This window comes from Monodon monoceros, unplaced genomic scaffold, assembly GCF_005190385.1.
Source record: "Monodon monoceros isolate NGI ecotype Baffin Bay Population unplaced genomic scaffold, NGI_Narwhal_1 Super_Scaffold_6, whole genome shotgun sequence".
In the NCBI taxonomy this organism is placed as follows: Eukaryota; Metazoa; Chordata; class Mammalia; order Artiodactyla; family Monodontidae; genus Monodon; species Monodon monoceros.
In genome coordinates this window covers 80,947,046-80,968,531 of record NW_021703783.1, presented here as the reverse complement: position 1 = coordinate 80,968,531, position 21,486 = coordinate 80,947,046, and the positions used below count along the sequence as shown (strand labels likewise).

The window sequence follows — 21,486 nt, the reverse complement described above, 5'->3', positions numbered from 1 at the left end:
AAAGAGCAGGCTTGCTTCCACTTACTATAAAAGCAACAGATCCCTCAGTGTTCCTCTCCCATAATGCCACCCACCACATGTGCAGGCATTCATCCAGTCCCACCGCATGACCCCATGGGACTTGGGAGTGGAGCAAGGGAAGCCGGCATGAACCTGAACCTTAGGCTGCTGCTTTTGCCCTGAGTTATAAAGTTGTCCTCTGCCTCTGACCGAGGAGTTTTGTGTCTTCTCTCAGCATTCATGAAACATTAACCGGCTCACTCGGAAGCTTGTAAGGGTAAAATCCCAGACTCTTTACAGTTCATGACAGAGCACTTACCACTCACTAGCTAATGTGTTATGTGCAGTATTTACTTGTTTAGCTTGCTTTATTGTCTGTCTCCCATATTAGAACATAAACTCCAAGGGGGGCAGGGATTTTTGTCTGTTTTGTTTACTCATATTTTGTTTACTCATGTTACCCTAGAACCTAGAACAAGGCCTGGCATATACCAGATGCTTAATAAATATTTGTATGAATACTGCAAAAATATTTATTAAAATTCATTGTAAAAATATTATATCAGTATTCAATAAAATCACTCAAATTATATTGACCTTCCATCCTCAAATTTATTTTAACTCAGTTTCTTCTGTATGCTTATTTCCTTATGAAATTAGTTCCTTATCAGTAACTTACTGATTAATACATGACATCTGATTTTCTTTTAGTAAGAGTTACTTTTTAATGTCACTCAGAGTAAACATACAAAAGAAATTGAATTAAATTAAAGGATATGTCATGATAATGCTAACCTTATTACTGAGTACTTCTGTCCTCCAGATTCTGTACTAAGTCCTTTATATACATTATTATTTAATCTTTACAATAACCTTTTAACACAATTATGATTATTCTCATTTTACAGATGAAGAAACTGAGGTTAAATAATTTATTTGTGGTCAAACAACTGGTATCTTGGAGACAGAATTTGATTCTACCCAATCTGATTCTAGAGCCTATGCTTTTCACTAGTAAACTTAAAACAGGAGCAATAGTAATAAATAACTTAAAGGTCTTTGAAAATTGGAAAAAAATTAAACAGCAAAATGTAGTAAGTTTTTTAGTCCAATTAAGCTCTCATTTGGCATATTTTTCTTCAGTCTTTCAGAACAAGGGAAACCACGTTAAGTAGGCTTAAACCAAGAATACATTCATAAAACAAATTTCCACAGTAGATTCTGAGATTGTTTAGCCTGGTTTCATATATCTGTATCATTTATCTGTATTCTAATAACATAAACACCATAAAAATTAAACCTCTCAAAAATTGACAGATTTTCAGGAAATATGTCCTAGTCAACAATTGATACTGACTGAGTTTGTAAGCATTTCCAGAGGCTTGGTTGATGTCCTACATACAGATCCTTCTTATAGTGTTAAGCTGGAACCAATGTATCCTACTCAATGCTCAATGGCATCTTTACTTTGGTAAAGTGAAAAAATACACAGATTAGGATCTGTGCCATACAGAGTAAGTATTTTACATGGTTGACCCCTGGGCACTGCAGGATCTCCTCCAGTCCGTGACATGCATGGTGCTCAACCATAACAGCCATTCCGCTAATGTTCTGAGTACTTCCTTTCCTCATGCTCCTGCCTAGAATGCTTTTACCCCAATCTGTCTGGCATATTCCATCGGCAAGTGACTCATCTTCGTATGTGCAGTTCTAGGCACACATTAGGCTCTCAGTCAATAGCAAATGAGTATAAAATATACAACTGGGCCAGGAATGTGAACTGATTCATTTCAGAAAGATTTTTAATGAAGTTATAAGCCAGAAAGGTAAAGTCGAAGTCATTAAATAACAACAACAATTAACCAGAACATTGCATTTGTCATTAAATAACAATTAACCAGAACATTGCATTGTTATATGACTCCAGTTTACCATAGCAAGTTCACCATATTAACTAAAATGCATTAGACTTTGCAAAGCTATGTTTCTGTTTTAGCCTATTTTAATCTATACATAGGTACAGATTCTTAATTTTACATTCTTGCCTTGAATTTTCAGCCTGGCTTTTTTGTTTTTTGGCTGCTCGGCTTGCAGGATCTTAGGTCTCTGGCCAGGGATTGAACACAGGCCCCAGTAGTGAAAGCGCCAAGTCCTAACCACTGGACCGCCAGGGAATTCCCTAGCCTGGGAATTTGATCCTTGGGTTCTTGACCAGTAGGTAAAGAATCAGCTGAAGACTCACATTTTCCATAAAAGCTTTCCTAAACGAATTCAGCCTACAGCCAGCTTCTCCTTACTTAGGATTTCTTCAGTGCTATGGAAACCTAAAGCAGGTCATTTTTCACATGGTTATGGACTGTATTAGCAGTGTCACAGAAGTATTATCCTATCCCTTTAACACAGTATACTATATAGTTCCTTAAACGGATTTTTTAAAAATGTATTTTGTATCCTTCCACAGTACCTAATACATTGATAATCCCACAGTACTGAGCAGCAGTCGTTAAGAGTGTGGGGTTTGGAGACTTGAGTTTTAACCCTGGCCCTACACTTTTTAGCAGTATAAGGAAGTTACAGAACCTCTCTGCCTCATTGGTACAGTGGCGGTAATACCCTTACAGGATTAATGTGAGGAATAAATGAGATAAGGCATGTAAAGCGCTGAGTACAATGCCAGAACCATGCAAGTGCTCAAGAGGTGATAGCTGTGACTATTCCCTAATTTAGAGTCAATGTGGAAAATTGCCAAAGGCCTTCACTCTGATAACGATCCGTAGTTTTGAGCTTCTTTCATTTATCATTATCAGAGATTTTTTTCAGAGCTACTGTTTTTCCCATGCAGCAATAAAGTGTGGCTAAAAAGAATCAGTAGACGGGGAAGCCAAAGCAGAGAATGAGCCAATGGCAGACAGCTATTAAAGGACCAGGCAGAAAGGGAGCTGATGGAAAGAGGGATAGAGAACAGAGTTCCTGCCTTGTGCACTATTTCCTGGTGTCTAAGAATGAGGCATCGGGGCAAATATTACAATGTTATTACATCATCTCATCAACAGTCTACCACAGCTGAGAGTCTCATGATTACTGTTGTTGGTGACTGCTGTAAAGGGGTTACCCTTTCTGGACACACAAAAATTTGACCAAAAAGGACCTTTAGATTCCATATCTCATTATTTTATCACATAAGCCAAATGCTTTTTTTTACTTTTTAACATCTTTATTGGAGTATAATTGCTTTACAATGTTGTGTTAGTTTTTGCTGTATAACAAAGTGAATCAGTTGTACGTATACTTATATCCCCATATCCCCTCCCTCTTGCGTCTCCCTCCCACCCTCCCTATCCCACCCCTCTAGGTGGTCACAAAGCACAGAGCTGATCTCCCTGTGCTATGCAACTGCTTCCCACTAGCTATCTATTTTACATTTGGTAGTGTATATATATCAATGCCGCTCTCTCACTTCATCCCCGCTTACCCTTCCCCCTCCCCGTGTCCTTAAGTCCATTCCCTATATCTGTGTCTTTGTTTCTGTCCTGGCCCTAGGTTCGCCAGTACCATTTTTTCTTTTTTTAGATTCCATATATATGTGTTAGCATATGGTATTTGTTTTTCTCTTTCTGACTTACTTCACTCTGTACAGCAGATTCTAGGTCCATCCACCTCACTACAAATAACTCAATTTCGTATCTTTATATGGCTGAGTAATATTCCATTGTATATATGTGCCACATCTTCTTTATCCATTCATCTGTCAATGGACACTTAGGTTGCTTCCATCTCCGGACTATTGTAAATAGAGCTGCAATGAACATTTTGGTACATGACTCTTTGAATTATGGTTTTCTCAGGGTATATGCCCAGTAGTGGGATTGCTGGGTCATATGGTAGTTCTATTCGTAGTTTTTTAAGGAACCTCCATACTGTTCTCCACAGTGGTTGTATCAATTTACATTTCCACCAACAGTGCAAGAGGGTTCCCTTTTCTCCACACCCTCTCCAGCATTTATTGTTTTTAGATTTTTGGATGATGGCCATTCTGACCGGTGTGAGATGATATCTCATTGTAGTTTCGATTTGCATTTCTCTAAGGATTAGTGATGTTGAGCATCCTTTCATGTGCTTCTTTGCCATCTGTATGTCTTCTTTGGAGAAATGTCTATTTAGGTCTTCTGCCCATTTTTGGATTGGGTTGTTTGTTTTTTTGATATTGAGCTGCATGAGCTGCTTGTATATTTTGGAGATTAATCCTTTGTCAGTTGCTTCATTTGCAAATATTTTCTTCCATTCTGAGGGTTGTCTTTTCGTCTCGTTTATTCTTTCCTTTGCTGTAAATGCTACTTTTTAAAGTACTGCATATCCTTTTTCTATATTATTCAGGTCCCTTATTTTTCTCTTTCTCCTGTCTAATGTAAACTTGGGTTAGTAAGTTGGAGAAGAGGGAAATAAATACAATTATCATCAAATATGTACCTATAACATGAAAAATACCTGAGAGATTAAAATTAAGGTGTAGCATTTATGGATGCTTCAATACGTTAAAAGGTAACTTGAACTCCTGATTGACACTTTGTCCCCCTTACTATGGATAAATGAAGTATGACAGATAGTGAAAATGAATTTGATTATATTTTTAAATGTACAACTTAAAATACATACTTACTTTCCAAACCTCAACACGCCTGAAACATAAGTCTGCCAGTGAGCACAATAAAACATGAACATCCCAATAAAAGAGCAGAAAAACAACCAGTCAGGATACGTTCCTAAGCGAACAGCAATTGAAGCTCCAACTGCCATAAAAACTGAAAGAAACAAGAACCATTAAGAATTTAAAATAATTAATTAAATAATTGCCATTGACTGTTTAGAAATACAGAATTTTAAGGTGCATAATCTTGGCATGAAAATAAGGCACACTAAACAAAATAAATTCCTGAACAGACTTTCAAAATACACTGTGCAAAACTGCTTCCAACTGTAAACCAAAACAAACCAAACAGCTCAGTTTTTAAGCCATCATTAAAAGACAAACAAACAAACAAAAAACAACTATAGGAAAAAAACCTCCACTAAAACCTTACCTGTGGAAAGAGAGTCACAACCATGGTCAAAAAGTTCCCCTAAAGGAGAACAAGAATTTGTTCTTCTGGCTTGTTTCCCATCAATAGCATCCAGTGACTGGTAGATAAAGAGCCCTAATGCACATAAAAGGTATGTCCAGTACGGTGCCTAAAAAGAAATGTAAACAGTGAAGACTGGTGAGTGACAATAAGCTAGCTTCTGTTTGAAAATAGCTCAACCCAAGCCAAGTGACACATTTTCTTATGTTCGTACTTTGTATCACCTCAGTGTGTTACAAGGAACATTTATAACCTTCCTCCTACAGATGAGAATTAAATTGAGAAGTGAGTTGCTCTAGGTCATCTGGGTAGCGTGTCACAAAAGTCCGTACTGTGAAAGGCCGAAAGTTAAATGACCAAGCAAGGATTAGGACCCTGATTTTGATTCTTAGTCCACAGCTCTTTTAATATAACACTATTCATATATGGCACGGATTTGAAATTATTCAGTAAGTCTCTGCTATGAAAGAAGATCTTATAGACAAACCACAGACCCCAGCTTCCTTTCATGATGGAGTATCAGGGGCTGGATTTACTCTCCCATCTTGTATAACTAGAAAAGCAATAAAATAAATAAAACAACCATTTTCAGACACTGCAGGCAGTGCAGCACTGTGATCCCTGACAGAAGGGAAACAAATGACCTGAGCCCTGTGACTGCTCCAGCTTAGTGCCTATAGGCAGTCTCCAGGCCACAGTACAGGAGTGGGGAACCGGAACAGAGGCCAGCAATCCTGCTGTGCTGAGGAGAAACGCAGCAGAGGTCAGGAAGGTCAAGGCAGCTAGAATCTGTGTGGCAGAGCACTGGAGAGGAGAGAGGCACAAACTGTGGAGATCTAGAGTCTTTGGCTGAGAAGTGACCTGTGCCTAATGAGACAAAACTACTAACCAAGGCCAGGGAAAGAACCACTGGACAAACAATTCTTGAAGCCCACACAAAGCTGGGAATGGTTTATGTTCCCACCAGGCACAGCATGTAAGACCATGTAATACTTAGGGCACTGGGTAGAGTTCTCAGAAGTGTATTGCCTTAGCAGTGGGCGTTAATTAGCCCTAGACCAAAGGCCCTAACAGATGTAAAATCTAGCCTCAAAAGGATCTGACTGATTCCAGGTAACTTAACTAAAGCCAACACGAAGTACAACATCTTAAAGGAATACCCCACCAAACCTAGTACCCCAAAATGTAAAATTCACAATGTTTGGCATCCAATAAAAATTACTAGTCATTCAAAGAAGCAGGGAAATATGCTCTACAACTAGGAGTAAAATCAATCAACAGAACCAGGCCCAGGAATGACAGAGATAATGAAATCTGCAGATGAGGACATTAAAAGTTCTTATAAATATGCCTCATGTGTTCAAGAAGGTGGAGGAAAACATGAAAGACTACAGTGTAACCTCTAGAAATGGAGAGTACAATATTTCAATGTAAAATATACTAGATGAGATTAACAGCGTATTAGACAGTGCAGAAGAAAAGATCAGTGAACTTGCAGAGTACCGACAGAAACTACCCAAAATCATGCACAGAAATAAAAAGACTAAAAATAATTGAACTGGGCATCAGTGACCTGTGAGACTACAGTAGTCTAACATATATGTAATTGAAATCTCAGAAGGAGAGAAGAAAGAGGGTTGGACATGAAACGTATAATAAAAAATGATGGCTGGAAATTTCCAAATTTGATAAAAATCTATAAACTTACATATCCAAGAAGCTCAACAAACCCCAAGCAGAATAAGTTTTTGTTTTTTTTTGAAAACCCACCAAGGCACATCATAATCAAATCACTGAAGACCAGTGATAAAGGGAAAATTATTAAAGAAGCCAGAGGAAAAAGACACATTACATACAGAAGCATAGATAATAATGGCAGAGGAAAGAGTAAACTTGAAGGTAGATCAATAGAAATGATGCAATTTAAACAAGAGAGAGAAAAAAGATTTAAAAATGACCATTCTTTTCTTTCAGCACTTTATAAACGTACTCCACTTCCTCAGGGACCTGTGTGACGATAGCAATGGTCAACCCAGAATTCTATGTCTCAGAGAGGAAGTACAGCAAAATTGTTGACTAGGGTTTTAAAGTTAGATCTGTGTTTGAGTTCTTGGCTCTGTTATTTAATAGCCAAGTGACCCTGGGAAAGTCATTTAAACTCTCTAAACTTTGGTTATCTCATTTGTAAGATGTGAATAATACTTGCAGTTGTATCTGATGAAAAATATTCTTAGATGGCTCTTTACACAGAGCCTGGCACATAGTAAGTGCTCAATAAGGTTAGCTATTGTAGGGAGTTCCCTGGTGGCCTAGTGGTTAGGATTTTGGGCTTTCACTTCTGTGGCCCGGGTTCAATCCCTAGTTGGGGAACTGAGATCCTGTAAGCTGCACACAGTGGCCAAAAAAAAAAAAAGTTAGCTATTGTCATTAAATTGTGTTTTGCATATTTTTAGTGGCAAATATAGTTTTTAAAATATCAATGTATGTATGGTCTATGTGGTAATTCTGCAAATACCAATCAACCTGCTACCTCATTCTTCAATCTAAGTAAGTAGAAGTTTACTTTGAACTTCAATAAACATTTCATCATTTGTTAATATCACATGCCCAGTATTAATGACTACACTATTAATTGCTTTAAAAGACTTATGAAAGGCTTCCCTGGTGGCACAGTAGTTAAGCATCTGCCTGCCAATGCAGGGGACACGGGTTCGAGCCCTGGTCCGGGAAGATCCCACGTGCTGCAGAGCCACTAAGCCCGTGTGCCACAGCTACTGAGCTTGCGCTCTAGAGCCCACGAACCACAACTACTGAGCCCATGCACCACAACTACTGAAGCCCATGCACCTAGAGCCCGTGCTCTGCAACAAGAGAAGCCACCGCAATGAGAGGCCCACGCACCCCAAAGAAGAGTAGCCCCGCTCATCACAACTAGAGAAAGCCTGCGCACAGCAACGAAGACACAACGCAGCCAAAAATAAATAAATAAATATTTAAAAAATGCATTATTGTATTTGATACAGCAATCCACAGAGACAAGGCGGACAAGGCATTATCATGTTCTTTGCATTACAGATAAAAGAGAAATTTAGGGAGGGGTGATAAAGTTCCATTGAGAAGAGTAGCTAGACTGGGTCTAGGAATCAAACCCAGGTTTTCTGACCCGCCCTATGGTAGATCTATCAGATCGGTCGTGCTGCAGGCTACACAGACTGGATGCAGCTTCCCACCTGGATTCTTACCTATTCTTTCAAACCTGCTGAGAAGCACTTTCCTGCCCCCATAATACAATTCCAGGTGCAGTGAACCAGACGGGTGGGAAAGCGCTGCAGCTGAGAGACACTTCTTTCCTCTTAAGCCCAGAAAGGCATACCAGTCCGCCAGCTGCTTGTTCGCTATCTTTCCAGTCTTCCCAAGGCCACAGGAGCTGGACCTATCTTCTCTTTACTCTGTTGTCATCACCTCCATTCCCACCTGGGAGCTATGAAACAGTCTGCAAATTTTCAACTTCTTTTCTCACTTGTTATCTCTGCAAAACAGGCCCCAGCCGGGAGATCCACTTGCCGGGAGCAGCATGCCCCTTCCTTCCAGGAGTCTACTTAACGTGGGTGTCACTACAGAAGACACTCTGGGTGGAAGCAGGATCTACAGGGCCACCCCAACTCAATTCTAGTTTTCATGTTAACTTATTTTTAAAAATTTTAAATGTAAGCATGGGAAAATCAGGTGTGGATTACAAAGTCTTAAGCAATATATCAGAATACTTCTGCAGAAGGAGACTATATAAAAAGTGGAACTTCTCCAGATCATATTAGATTCTTAATATTTAAAGTTCTTAATTATATAATTTTTATAATATCTACTGTATCCTTTAAGATCGGAATTTTATACTACATCATAGAAACCTTTCCAGGTCAAGCATAAAGATCTATATCATTCTTTTACATGACTGCGTGGTATTCAATTATGTGGCTATATCACAATTTAAGTAATAACTCACTAATGATGAATCTTACACGACTGTGTGAAAGATTATTATATAAGTTTATTCTAGAAAACAAAATAATTACTAAGGATCAATCATAAGCCCTAGTCATTAAAAAAAAAACACTCATACATTTAAATTGCTTTTCAGTTACATCACTGAAAAAGAACTGCATACAACTAAGTATTTGGGATATTTTACTTTTTCCAGTTACTTGAAATAAAGGATTAGAGAAACCAGAGATTTGAACCAGACCGTATGGCAATTATTCTTGTTCAAAGTAACTCTGGATCAGAGAGAACACTCATATATAGATCAATTATTTATCCTGGGTATTATACCCCTTTTTATACGTGTTTGAATGAGCACACACATCAGGAAAAGGACGAAAAGATTTAGAATGTGATCAATGAACACATTTCTTTTTTTTATTATTAATGAATTTATCTATATTCTTTTGGCTGTGTTGGGTCTTCGTTGCTGTGCGTGGGCTTTCTCTAGTTGCGGCGAGCGGGGCTACTCTTTGTTGCGGTGCGCAGGCTTCTCATTGCAGTGGCTTCTCGTTGCGGAGCACGGGCTCTAGGCACCCAGTTGTGGCTTGCGGGCTCTAGAGCGCAGCCTCAGTAGTTGTGGCTCACGGGCTTAGCTGCTCCATGGCATGTGGGATCTTCCTGGACCAGGGCTCAAACCTGTGTCCCCTGCATTGGCAGGTGGGTACTTAAGCACTGTGCCACCCGGGAAGTCCCAGTGAAGACATTTCTGCTCACTGGACAAATTTTACTTACAGCTCAGAACTTAGAATACTGAATTTTGGGGAATACATTCTTAGGTTTTCTGTAAATGAAGATGCTAGACTAGGTAGTCTCTAAGGCCCCATCTTTAATATGGAACTAGAATCCACTCAAGAGTAGGAGGTATGTTCTCTGTTTTTAAAATCTGCTGTTTATACCATGAGAGCTAAATAACTAGATGATTAAAATCAACTGATCAGGTTAACAGGTTACCTGGTAACCTATCAGGTAAAATGGTTTCCAAAAGGAATAATACATGTCTTGGGTTTTTCTTGCAGAGTGGTTAGGAGTATAGACTCTGCATTCCACCTGCACCTGATCCTTGAGTGAGCTGGATGAGCCACTTAACCTCTCAGTGCCTTAGTTTCCCTTTATGAAAAATGGGAATAATCACTGTTCCTATCTCACTGTGAGAATTAAATGAATTATTACATGTCAAGGGCTTAGAAAAGTGCCTGGCATATGGGAGGAGCTCAGTATATTTTAGTTATTATTTCTGATACTATATAAGATAATTTCAGGTGATTCATAGATAAATTCTCATTTTAATACTTATGTCTTTATTTAATGTATTTTGGAAAATATTAATTTAAAAATTATCTAGCATAGCTATCAAATCTATGATTGTAGATATTAAGGCTTCGCGTGTAAGTCTTTAAAAAGGAGTAGATTTAAAGTTGCTGTAAAGAAAAACAGTAAATAAAAAATAGCACAGGTAATACACAAAAGCAAAAATCTTCCTCAATTAAAATTTAGGAAATACTGAAACTATACAATGCCTATTTATATGAATTTTCATCCTTAAAAAGTGTCTCTTTGCTTTAAATAGCTTTGGATATAAGTTGATACAGATGCAAAAGGTATTACATAATCAGTAACGACTGGGTCACCTTGTAACAGGGAGATTTCAATTATCCAAACATCAATTGACTTCTCTCGCCATAAAAAATAGAAATTGCATTTATAAGAGGTAGGAAGAAAGAAAATCAGAAGACAGGTCAGGCATATGTGAAAAAATGTAACGCTGGTATGGCGTTAGAGGTGGACTTTGTACCCAGTCGAGTGATTCTAGTGATTTTTAAGCTAAACTCGTGCAATTTTAATAGGCTGCTAATCTGACACGGCTCTAACTCGTATTATGTGCCTGTGACACAGCTGAACCTGTGGCCAGGGGCACTTCCTTGTTTACAGAAGGACGGTTCCCGTCACCGAGGCTGGGGAGGCTCCAAAGGCTTGGTGGTCACAAAGGGTAGGGTCATTCTCAGTCCTGCCCAGCAGGAAGACCCTAGCCGCTTACTGCCTCACCACGAGCTTTGGCTTCAGCTCAGGTGCAGGCCAGCATTTGAGAGGAGCACACCCACCTTCAAGAAATAAGGCGGGTTACAAGCTGGGGGCGGGGGGGGGGGGGCGGGGACGCCCGGCAAACCAACCCCCCGGGGCGGGGGGGGGGGGGGGGGGGGGGCTTTCTCAGGACATTAGAAATCTTTACTTTGAAAGGCATTCTTCTTTCTTTGTAAATTTCCTGTGAATAGTTGTATTCTTTTTAAAAACCTCTTTTAGTACTTATTAGAATCCTTGTTGAAAATGCCAGCCTCTCACTGGGCCAAGGGAAACAGGCAGGGAGAGGGGAATGAAGAGAATCCCCTGGGCAGATCTATCATCATCAACTGTGCTGGGTGCTTTCACATCTGCTCTGCTCTTTAGCTTCACAGAAACCAAGTGGTCGGACCCTCGCCCAGGTCAAACCGACCAGGAGTGGGATTTAAAGCTCCTTCTATACACCACAATGCCATGTTTTATCCACACTTGAACCAGAATTCTAAAGGAGAAACAGCTTGTTTCTTGGGAATCAAGTATAGGAAAGCCACAGGAATCAAAGGGACGATCCCCAAAGCAAAGCTACTTCTACATTACCTGCAGAAGCTCCTTCTAGAGAGGGCTGGATTTAGGGTGAGGCAAGCAAGGCACCGTGGCTGCAGAATTTAAGGCGGCATTTACTACTCTCAGGGTCGTGCACATGCCTGCTTGCCTCACTCTACTCTGTGCCCTGCTTCTAGAATGTTCACCTCCTGCAAGTTATTTTGCTTTAGTAAGAGAGGCCACTCTCTTACAAGAGTCCTGCCTTAATAAGCGATGCTTGTTAAGTTACTGAACTGGTTAAAAAAAAATAGAGGGAGATAGGTGATTTTTAAAAAAGAGGAAATATTCTAGATTTCAAAGAAACCAAACCTATAAAAGAATAAAAGAATTTGACTAGGTTATTGCCCCCAATAACCTAGTTAAATACCCTGTTATTTTTGTCCCCCAACAAATAACTCTTTACTTTATAGTCCAAAATCCAACCAAATCTGAATTATTTAGACGGGGAATAAACCATTTCTTAAGGTCATTCTGATTTCCATAGATACACTTGCTTTTCGATTCAACTTTCTATCATCATGAAGGAAAGAAATTATTCAATGCCCTTTGACCCACCCTAGGCTGGGCACCTATCTGCTACAAACACTCTCTTAACAGACACTGACATGGATTCATATATATAGATCAAGAAGGCAGAGCAACAATTAGAGAAAGAAGAACAAAAACACCCCAAGTTAGCAGAAGGAGAGAAATCATAAAGATCAGAGGAGAAATAAATGAAAAAGAAATGAAGGAAACAATAGCAAAGATCAATAAAACTAAAAGCTGGTTCTTTGAGAAGATAAACAAAATTGATAAACCATTAGCCAGACTCATCAAGAAAAAAAGGGAGAAGACTCAAATCAACAGAATTAGAAATGAAAAAGAAGTAACAATTGATACTGCAGAAATACAAAGGATCATGAGAGATGACTACAAGCAACTATATGCCAGTAAAACAGACAACCTGGAAGAAATGGACCAATTCTTAGGAAAGCACAACCTTCCGAGAATGAACCAAGAAGAAATATAAAATATAAACAGACTAGGGCTTCCTTGGTGGTGCAGTGGTTGAGAGTCCACCGGCCGATGCAGGGGACGCGGGTTCATGCCCCGGTCCGTAAGGATCCCACATGCCGCAGAGCGGCTGGGCCCGTGAGCCATGGCCGCTGAGCATGCGCGTCCTGAGCCTGTGCTCCGCAACGAGAGAGGCTGCAGCAGTGAGAGGCCCGCATACCGCAAATAAATAAATAAACAGACCAATCACAAGCACTGAAATTGAAACTGTGATTAAAAATCTTCCAACAAACAAAAGCCCAGGACCAGATGGCTTCACAGGCAAATTCTATCAAACATTTAGAGAAGAGCTAACACCTGTCCTTCTCAAACTCTTCCAAAATATAGCAGAGGGAGAAACACTCCCAAACTCATTCTACGAGGCCATCACCCTCATATCAAAACCAGACAAAGATGTCACAAAAAAAGAAAACTACAGGCCAATATCACTGATGAACATAGATGCAAAAATCCTCAACAAAATACTAGCAAACAGAATCCAACAGCACATTCAAAGGATCATACACCATGATCAAGTGGGGTTTATCCCAGGAATGCAAGGATTCTTCAATACACGCAAATCAATGTGATACACCATATTAACCAACTGAAGGATAAAAACCAGAAGATAATCTCAATAGACGCAGAAAAAGCTTTAGACAAAATTCAACACCCATTTATGATAAAAATTCTCCAGAAAGTAGGCATAGAGGGAACTTACCTCAACATAATAAAGGCCATATATGACAAACCCACAGCCAACATCGTTCTCAATGGTGAAAAACTGAAACCATTTCCACTAAGATCAGGAACAAGAAAAGGTTACCCAATCTCACCACTATTATTCAACATAGTTTTGGAAGTTTTAGCCACAGCAATCAGAGAAGAAAAAGAAATAAAAGGAATCCAAACTGGAAAAGAAGAAGTAAAACTGTCACTGTTTGCAGATGACATGATACTATACACAGAGAATCCTAAAGATGCTACCAGAAAACTACTAGAGCTAATCAATGAATTTGGTAAAGTAGCAGGACACAAAATTAATGCACAGATACCTCTTGCATTCCTATACACTAACGATGAAAAATCTGAAAGAGAAATTAAGGAAACACTCCCATTTACCACTGCAACAAAAAGAATAAAATACCTAGGAATAAATCTACATAAGGAGACAAAAGACCTGTATGCAGAAAACTATAAGACACTGATGAAAGAAATTAAAGATGATACAAACAGATGGAGAGATATACCATGTTCTTGGATTGGAAGAATCAACATTGTGAAAATGACTATAGTACTGAAAGCAATCTACAGAGTCAATTCAACTACCACCGGCATTTTTCACAACTAGAACAAAAAATTTTGCAATTTGTATGGAAACACAAAAGACCCTGAATAGCCAACGCAATCTCGAGAAAGAAAAATGGAGTTGGAGTAATCAGGCTCCCTGAGTTCAGACTATACTACAAGGCTACAGTAATCAGACAGTATGGTACTGGCACAAAAAAAGAAATATAGATCAATGGAACAGGATAGAAAGCCCGGAGATAAACCCACACACATATGGTCATGCTTTCTTTGATAAAGGAGGCAAGAATATACAATGGAGAAAAGAAGCCTCTTCAATAAGTGGTACTGGGAAAACTGGAGAGCTACATGTAAAAGAATGAAATTAGAACACTCCCTAACACCATACACAAAAATAAACTCAAAATGGATTAAAGACCTAAAGGTAAGGCCAGACACTATAAAACTCTTAGAGGAAAACATAAGCAGAACACTCTATGACATAAATCACAGCCAGATCTTTTTTGACCTACCTCCTACAGAAATGGAAATAAAAACAAAAAATAAACAAATGGGACCTAATGAAACTTAAAAGCTTTTGCACAGCAAAGGAAACCATAAACAAGACCAAAATACAATCCTCAGAATGGCAGAAAATATTTGCAAATGAAGCAACTGACAAAGGATTAATCTCCAAAATATACAAGCAGCTCACGTAGCTCAATATCAAAAAAAACAAACAACCCAATCCAAAAATGGGCAGAAGACCTAAACAGACATTTCCCCAAGGAAGATATGCAGATTGCCAATAAACACATGAAAGGATGCTCAACATCACTAATCATTACAGAGATGCAAATCAAAACTACAATGAGGTATCACTTCATACCAGTCAGAATGGCCATCATTAAAAAATCTACAAACAATAAATGTTGGAGAGGGTGTGGAGAAAAGGGAACCCTCTTGCACTGTTGGTGGGAATGTAAATTGATACAGCCACTACGGAAAACAGTATGGAGGTTCCTTAAAAAACTAAAAACAGAACTACTATATGACCCAGCAATCCCACTACTGGGCATGTACCCTGAGAAAACCATAATTCAAAAAGTGTCATGTACCACAATGTTCATGCAGCTCTATTTACAATAGCCAGGACATGGAAGCAACCTACGTGTCCATCAACAGATGAATGGATAAAGAAGATGTGGCACATATATACAATGGAATATTATTCAGCCATAAAAAGAAACGAAGTTGAGTTATTTGTAGTGAGGTGGATGGACCTAGAGTCTGTCATACAGAGTGAAGTAAGTCAGAAGGAGAAAAACAAATACCATATGCTAACACATATATATGGAATCTAACAAAAAAAAAATCTTTCCGAAGAACCTAGGGGCAGGACAGGAATAAGGATGCAGACGTAGAGGGGCTTCCCTGGTGGCGCAGTGGTTGAGAGTCCTCCTGCCGATGCAGGGGACACGGGTTTGTGCCCCGGTCCGGGAAGATCCCACATGCTGCGGAGCGGCTGGGCCTGTGAGCCATGGCTGCTGAGCCTGCACGTCCGGAGCCTGTGCTCCGCAACGGGAGAGGCCACAACAGTGAGAGGCCCGCGTACCACAGAAAAAAAAAAAAAAAAAAAAAGATGCAGACGTAGAGAATGGACTTAAGGACATGGGGAGGGGTAAGTGTAAGCTGGGATGAAGTGAGAGAGTGGCATGGACATATATACACTACCAAATGTAAAACAGATAGCTCGTGGGAAGCAGCCACATAGCACAGGGAGATCAGGTCAGTGCTTTGTGACCACCTAGAGGGGTGGGATAGGGAGGGTGGGAGGGAGACACAAGAGGGAGGGGATATGGGGATATAAGTATACGTACAGCTGATTCACTTTGTTATACAGAAGAAACTAACACAACAATGTAAAGCAATTATACTCTAATAAAGATGTTAAAAGAAAAAAAAGAGGGCAGAGCAAAAATATTTACTCAAATAAGCTGAAAAGGGAATGGAGCCACAGTTTATTCCAGCCAGAAACAAGCATATGAGTGTTCTGTGGTAGAGAATGCTACTAAGCTGAAGCCAGAAGAACCAGATTCGAATCACCAAGTTTTCTCATCTTCAAATGTAGGAATTGTATTAAAGAGGCTCTCAGGTCCTTCAAGCAGTCAGAGTCTGTGATTCTATTTTAGGATTAAGGAGCCAAGGAATGGGGGCCAAGGACTATATACAGAGCAGCATTCAGACAGAACTGCTTCATCAAGGTGAGGGGGATGCAATTCAGTTCTTGTTTTCTGTTTGCCCCAACTTTTGCTTACTCGTGTTAAAATTCCCCCGGGCCAAATTGATTATTTAATCTAAGACCAGGTAAAACTGAATAACGGTGGGAAAACATCATCTCCCAAGATTACAATTTGTTATTTCATGCATGCAGGCAATAATTTAGCAAATATTTACCAAGCACCTGCTTTACGCAAGGCACTATGCTGTGGAGAACGTGCAAATGGGCAATTGCTGTCTGAACTTAAAATATGGTAGACTGTCTTGCTCAGTAAGGACATACATAACCAAAATCACATCACACACATAACCAAAACAAAATGGAGACGTTCCACAAGAGACCTACAAAGACCTGCGGTGGAAGTATAGCTTTCTGGCTTGGAATCCTGGTATCAGCTTAAAGAGGTTAATTTATTTCCCTTCAGTTTCCTCATCTATGATATGGGGATAATAATAATACCTAAAGCTGTTGAGAAGATTAAATGAGATAATAGACAAAAGCAGCTTAAGTTAATGCCTGGTACATAAGTAAAACCTGGTAAATGTTAGTAATCATTGTCATTATTATGGGAGTTTATAGGATTAAGTGGTTGATTTGACTCCAAAGAAGAAAAAAAATTTCCTAAGGATGTAGCATTAGGACTGGACACTGAGAGATGAAGTTGGACAGGAAAAAGGAAGAGGAAGGAGAAAAGAGAGGGAAAAGAAGGAGAGAAATCTTTGCCATAAGAAGTAGTTCAGGGCTTCCCTGGTAGCGCAGTGGTTAAGAATTCGCCTGCCAATGCAGGGGACATGGGTTCGAGCCCTGGTCGGGGAAGATCCCACATGCCGCGGAGCAACTAAGCCTGCGCACCACAACTACTGAGCCTGCGCTCTAGAGCCTGCGAGCCACAACTACTGAAGCTGCGCGCCTAGAGCCGGTGCTCTGCAACAAGAGAAGCCACCGCAATGAGAAGCCGGTGCATCGCAACGAAGAGTAGCCCCGGCTCACCACAACTAGAGAAAGCCCGCACGCAGCAAGGAAGACCCAACACAGTCAAAAAAAAAAGAAGTAGTTCAATTTGGCTGGAGCGGAAAGTTCCTTAACGAAATGGTGGTGTGAAATACAGTTCAGAACACCACTGTAGAAGTTTAATATAAATCATTTAACTTTTTTCCTATTAATTTCCCTTCATCCCGTCATGTCCTAGAAATATCAACACAGTTAAAAAATAGATCAAATGTTATTATTAATATAGATATGTAGTCAGCATTACGTCCTCAATGGGTAGATAAATCCAAGCATCAGAGTCCAAAAACCATATGGGTTTTCCCTGACCTTTTCTGGAAGCAATTTGTCAAGTCTGAAAAAGCACTAAGAATTCTTAAGTCTAAGAATCAGAAAACAAGTTTCAGGCCAAGTTAAAGTCACTTAACCCTCCAGGCCTCAATTTCCTCTTAATAAAAATGTATGTTACTATTACTTCAGGATGGATGGATAGAAGAAATACTAAAATGGTAGGATGGCCATTCTAGGAAGGGAAAAAACTTGCCAGACTCCTTGAGTTGATATAAGACACAAATGCAATAATGGATGTGAACGCACGTTACATACCTAATAAGCATTACATAGAACCCAAGGTATTTTTCCTACACATCACACAGAAAGGCAAGAACTGCAGATGAGATGGTGGTGGTATGTGGTAAAAAGAATCCGGCTTTGTACTCAGACCAACTTGGGTCTGAACCCTACCAGGTCCTGTCATTTACTAGCTCTGCGGCCTGAAAGCAAAATAGCCTGAACTGCTATGCTTCTTTTGTGCTATTGCTGGGATTTTATCAGACAGGCAATGTGAATCCTGTAATGGTGTTTCCCCTCACTGCTTCAGCCACCTGGAAGCAGTGCAGGATCTAATTACATTTCAGAAACTCAGTTTCATTTTATTATTTCAACCCTTACTTCCCACTTTTGGATCATTGCGATATATTTTTTTTTTTTTGAAAAGTGCCTCAGATTCTTCCCACCTGCCACCTTTTTTTTTTTTTAAATGAAGCATAGCCTAAAAATTAATTTAATCATAATTTTACCTTTTCCATCAGCCCCCCACCCTCACCCCGACATCCCTAAACAGATTCTCTTGGACTTCTTGGTATGCCCTGCCTTTTGGAAGTGCTCAACAAATGGTTCTTAAATTAATAATAACATTGAAAAGTTCACAACTTAACTGGCAAATATCAGAAATATCCAAATGCTGTTAGACAAATCTAGGCCCAGTAAAAGCTAAATTTTATTATAGGTTTTCAGGACATTTTTAATACCAGTAATATTTTTAACATGCTGAACAAATTCTAATTTTCTACATTTATCTGCGTGTAATATATCATTTAGTCCTCACTGCATTCTTGTGAAATTGGTTTGGCAGGTATTATTTCTATTTTACACAGGGAAAGCAAGACTCACATGTCACTCCATGCTGTGGCAGAGCCACATTAGAACCAAGCCTTCACTTCTAACCCAGTGCACTTTTCATTCTGGCGCACTGCCTCTGGGGAATTCTGCAAACAGGCTGCAACTTACTTTTTTAAAAACAATATGTAAATGAATTAACAACGGGAACGTCTGCTGAAAAACCATATATAATAACATATCCATCAATCAGCAAGATATTCAATACGTTTAAAATGTAGGTCATCAAATACTTTAAAAAATGGATCCAGGTATGGAGGGCATGAAACATTTCCACTGTATTCCTGCTATCCAACCTCATCTCGAATTAGTTCTCCACAGGACCTATCCTAAAATAGGATTATAAACGGAGTTCTCTATTTGAGGGAAAAGAAAGCCATGTCACAAAAGGTGCAGTGTAATATTTATCCCATGTACTCTAAAGAGCTATATATGGGAGTAGCTCCCCCTGCCTCCTGTCCCCCATCACACTCAGCCCAAGGGATGTTCCTGATTACCAAGTATAGAAAGCCCGCACTATTTACTCGTCTTATTTTGGACATAGGTCAAATATTTATTGCTAATAAAATCCGATGGCTTTTACGATCCCTGGGTCGTGAAGATAAGGATTAATACCTTTCTAATACTTTTGTTTTCCACGAGAAAGTCAACGAAGCAACGAGGAAGTAACCTCTTAAAAGTAACTTATCTCTGATCAATGCTACCAGTAATTACAGGATCACTAGCGCAACATTTGAGAAACGGACGGCTGAGTATAAAAGTGTTCAATGGGCATCTCGGGCTTGGCCAACCCAACCACAATCCCCGGAGCCAGGCGGGACGGAGCTGTGGGTGTTCAGTGCCCAGTGCGCAAAGGAACCGACTGCTTGTCCACCCCCAGCTTGGCGCGGGATGGGGCGGCGGCCAGGCAGGCAGGCGCCCCCCGCTCCCAGTGGCCGAGACCGCCCGTCCGCCGCCCGAAGGAGAATGGGGGTGGACACGGGACTGGGCAGTGACCTTGACAGCCCCTCCGCCGTCCGGGGGAGGCTCGGGGTGGACATGGGACAGGGTAGCGGCGTGACAGCCTCCGGGCGGGCCGGGGAACGCTCGGGGCGACTGCGGCGCTGGGGCAGAGGCGGGGTTAGCCCCTCCGCGGCCCCGAGAGGCTCGGCCGCGCGGGGGGCTCTCCGGGCGACTCCAGAGGCGCACCCGGGGCGGGGCGAGCTCGGCTCGGGCCGGGGACGCGGGGCTCCGGGGGAGAGCAGTTGGGGGTCCGCGGGCGGGCGGCTGGCCCTACCTCCTCGGTGACCGTGGGGCAGTAAGAGATGAGCAGGAGCGTGGTAAGCAGGTTGACGGCGAGGCCCAGGAGGGTGATGGAGTTGGGGGCCATCCACAGCGGGATCCACTGGAGCAGCCAGGTCCAGTAGAGCTGCAGCGGCGGCTCAAGCAACGAGACGCCCGCGGCGCTGTAGCGGTGTTCCTCCAGCCGCCGCAGCTGCGCCGCGCTCAGCGGCTCGGCCAGCGCCTTCAGCCAGCGCGGCGCCGGCCTGGCCCAGGCGCCCGCCGCCATGGCCGCCTGCGGGCCCCGCCGCTGCGAGCGAGCGCAGCTCGAGCCGGGCGCCCGGTCGGGGACAGGTGGAGGGAGGGGCTCGCGGGCCCGGGCCTGCGCCGGCCCGGTGGGACTCGCCGGTCGGGCCCGCGGCGGAGGTCGAGGTCAGGCCGGGCCGCCCCTGGTCCCGGGGCCCCGCCCCCAGAGCTGCCGGCAGCGGGGCGGCGGGGCCTCGGGGAGGGCTCCGGGAGAGGGGGAGGGGCGAGGGGGAAGGGCGAGGGGGAGGGGCCGCCTCCGCCCTGCGAGGTGTCGGGGCAGGTGGGACAGGCCCGCACTGGCCACCGGGTCACCGGGGTGGCTCCGCCGATCGTCACTTTCTAATTGGCGCGAAAAGGGCCCAGACTTCCCCAAGAGCCTGATGCACCTGCTTCTAAGACCCGATTCCTCTCCGGGGACGGCTGGTGACGCTCCCCAGAGGGAAGTCTCGACGGCTGGACAGTTAGAAGCGGGTTGCTCTAACTCATGCGGTGTGCACAGCTCAGATCTAGTGTGCGAACGCTCTGGCCTTTAGCCACACTGCAGGACGCCGCAGCCTGCAGAGCCGGGGGGTGGGGAGCGAGGTATTGTGTGAGAACATGATTTTTGCACGTCTTGGGTCACCGGCATGAGGTCTCCATCCGTCGGCCCAAAGAGAGGTCCCGCCTGATAAACACACGGGCACAGTTCTTTCTTCCAACCCCGAGGACTGGGGCCCTGGCTGTGTATTAGCTCTAGAGAACCCTCACTTGCAGGTTCAGGGATCAAGGTTCAGGGTTCAGATTCCAAGGTATTGGACCTACCACTCAGGACTCAGAAACACCGTCTAACAAGGGGACTGAATCGTTGAAAGCCAAATAAATGCCTATTTGTCAGAGCATCCGATACCAATAATAATGGATATTTTTACACACACCCTTCGTCCCAAAGACAGGGATCCAGGTGGTATCTTCCACTGGCCTGCAGAGCAAGCATGCTTGCCACACAATGGCAGTTCACCAGCTCCTTACCTCACAATGCACCCCATTTAGACAGGGGATAGCCTGTCATAAACATGTCAT

General features: G+C 41.9%; 1 protein-coding gene across 1 annotated transcript in view; it reads right to left on the bottom strand.

Moving 5' to 3' along the window:
- CHPT1 (choline phosphotransferase 1) overlaps positions 1–20,627 on the bottom strand; it is a 35,012-nt gene extending 14,385 nt beyond the window's left edge. The window contains exons 1-3 of the mRNA XM_029206136.1: positions 20,138–20,627; positions 5,079–5,226; positions 4,658–4,799 (exon numbers count right to left, since the gene is read on the bottom strand). Of these exons, the coding sequence (XP_029061969.1) occupies positions 4,658–4,799; positions 5,079–5,226; positions 20,138–20,410 (563 nt within the window). The 5' untranslated portion in view covers positions 20,411–20,627. The remainder of the gene's footprint in view (positions 1–4,657; positions 4,800–5,078; positions 5,227–20,137) is intronic.
- Between the last annotated feature and the right edge of the window lie 859 nt (positions 20,628–21,486).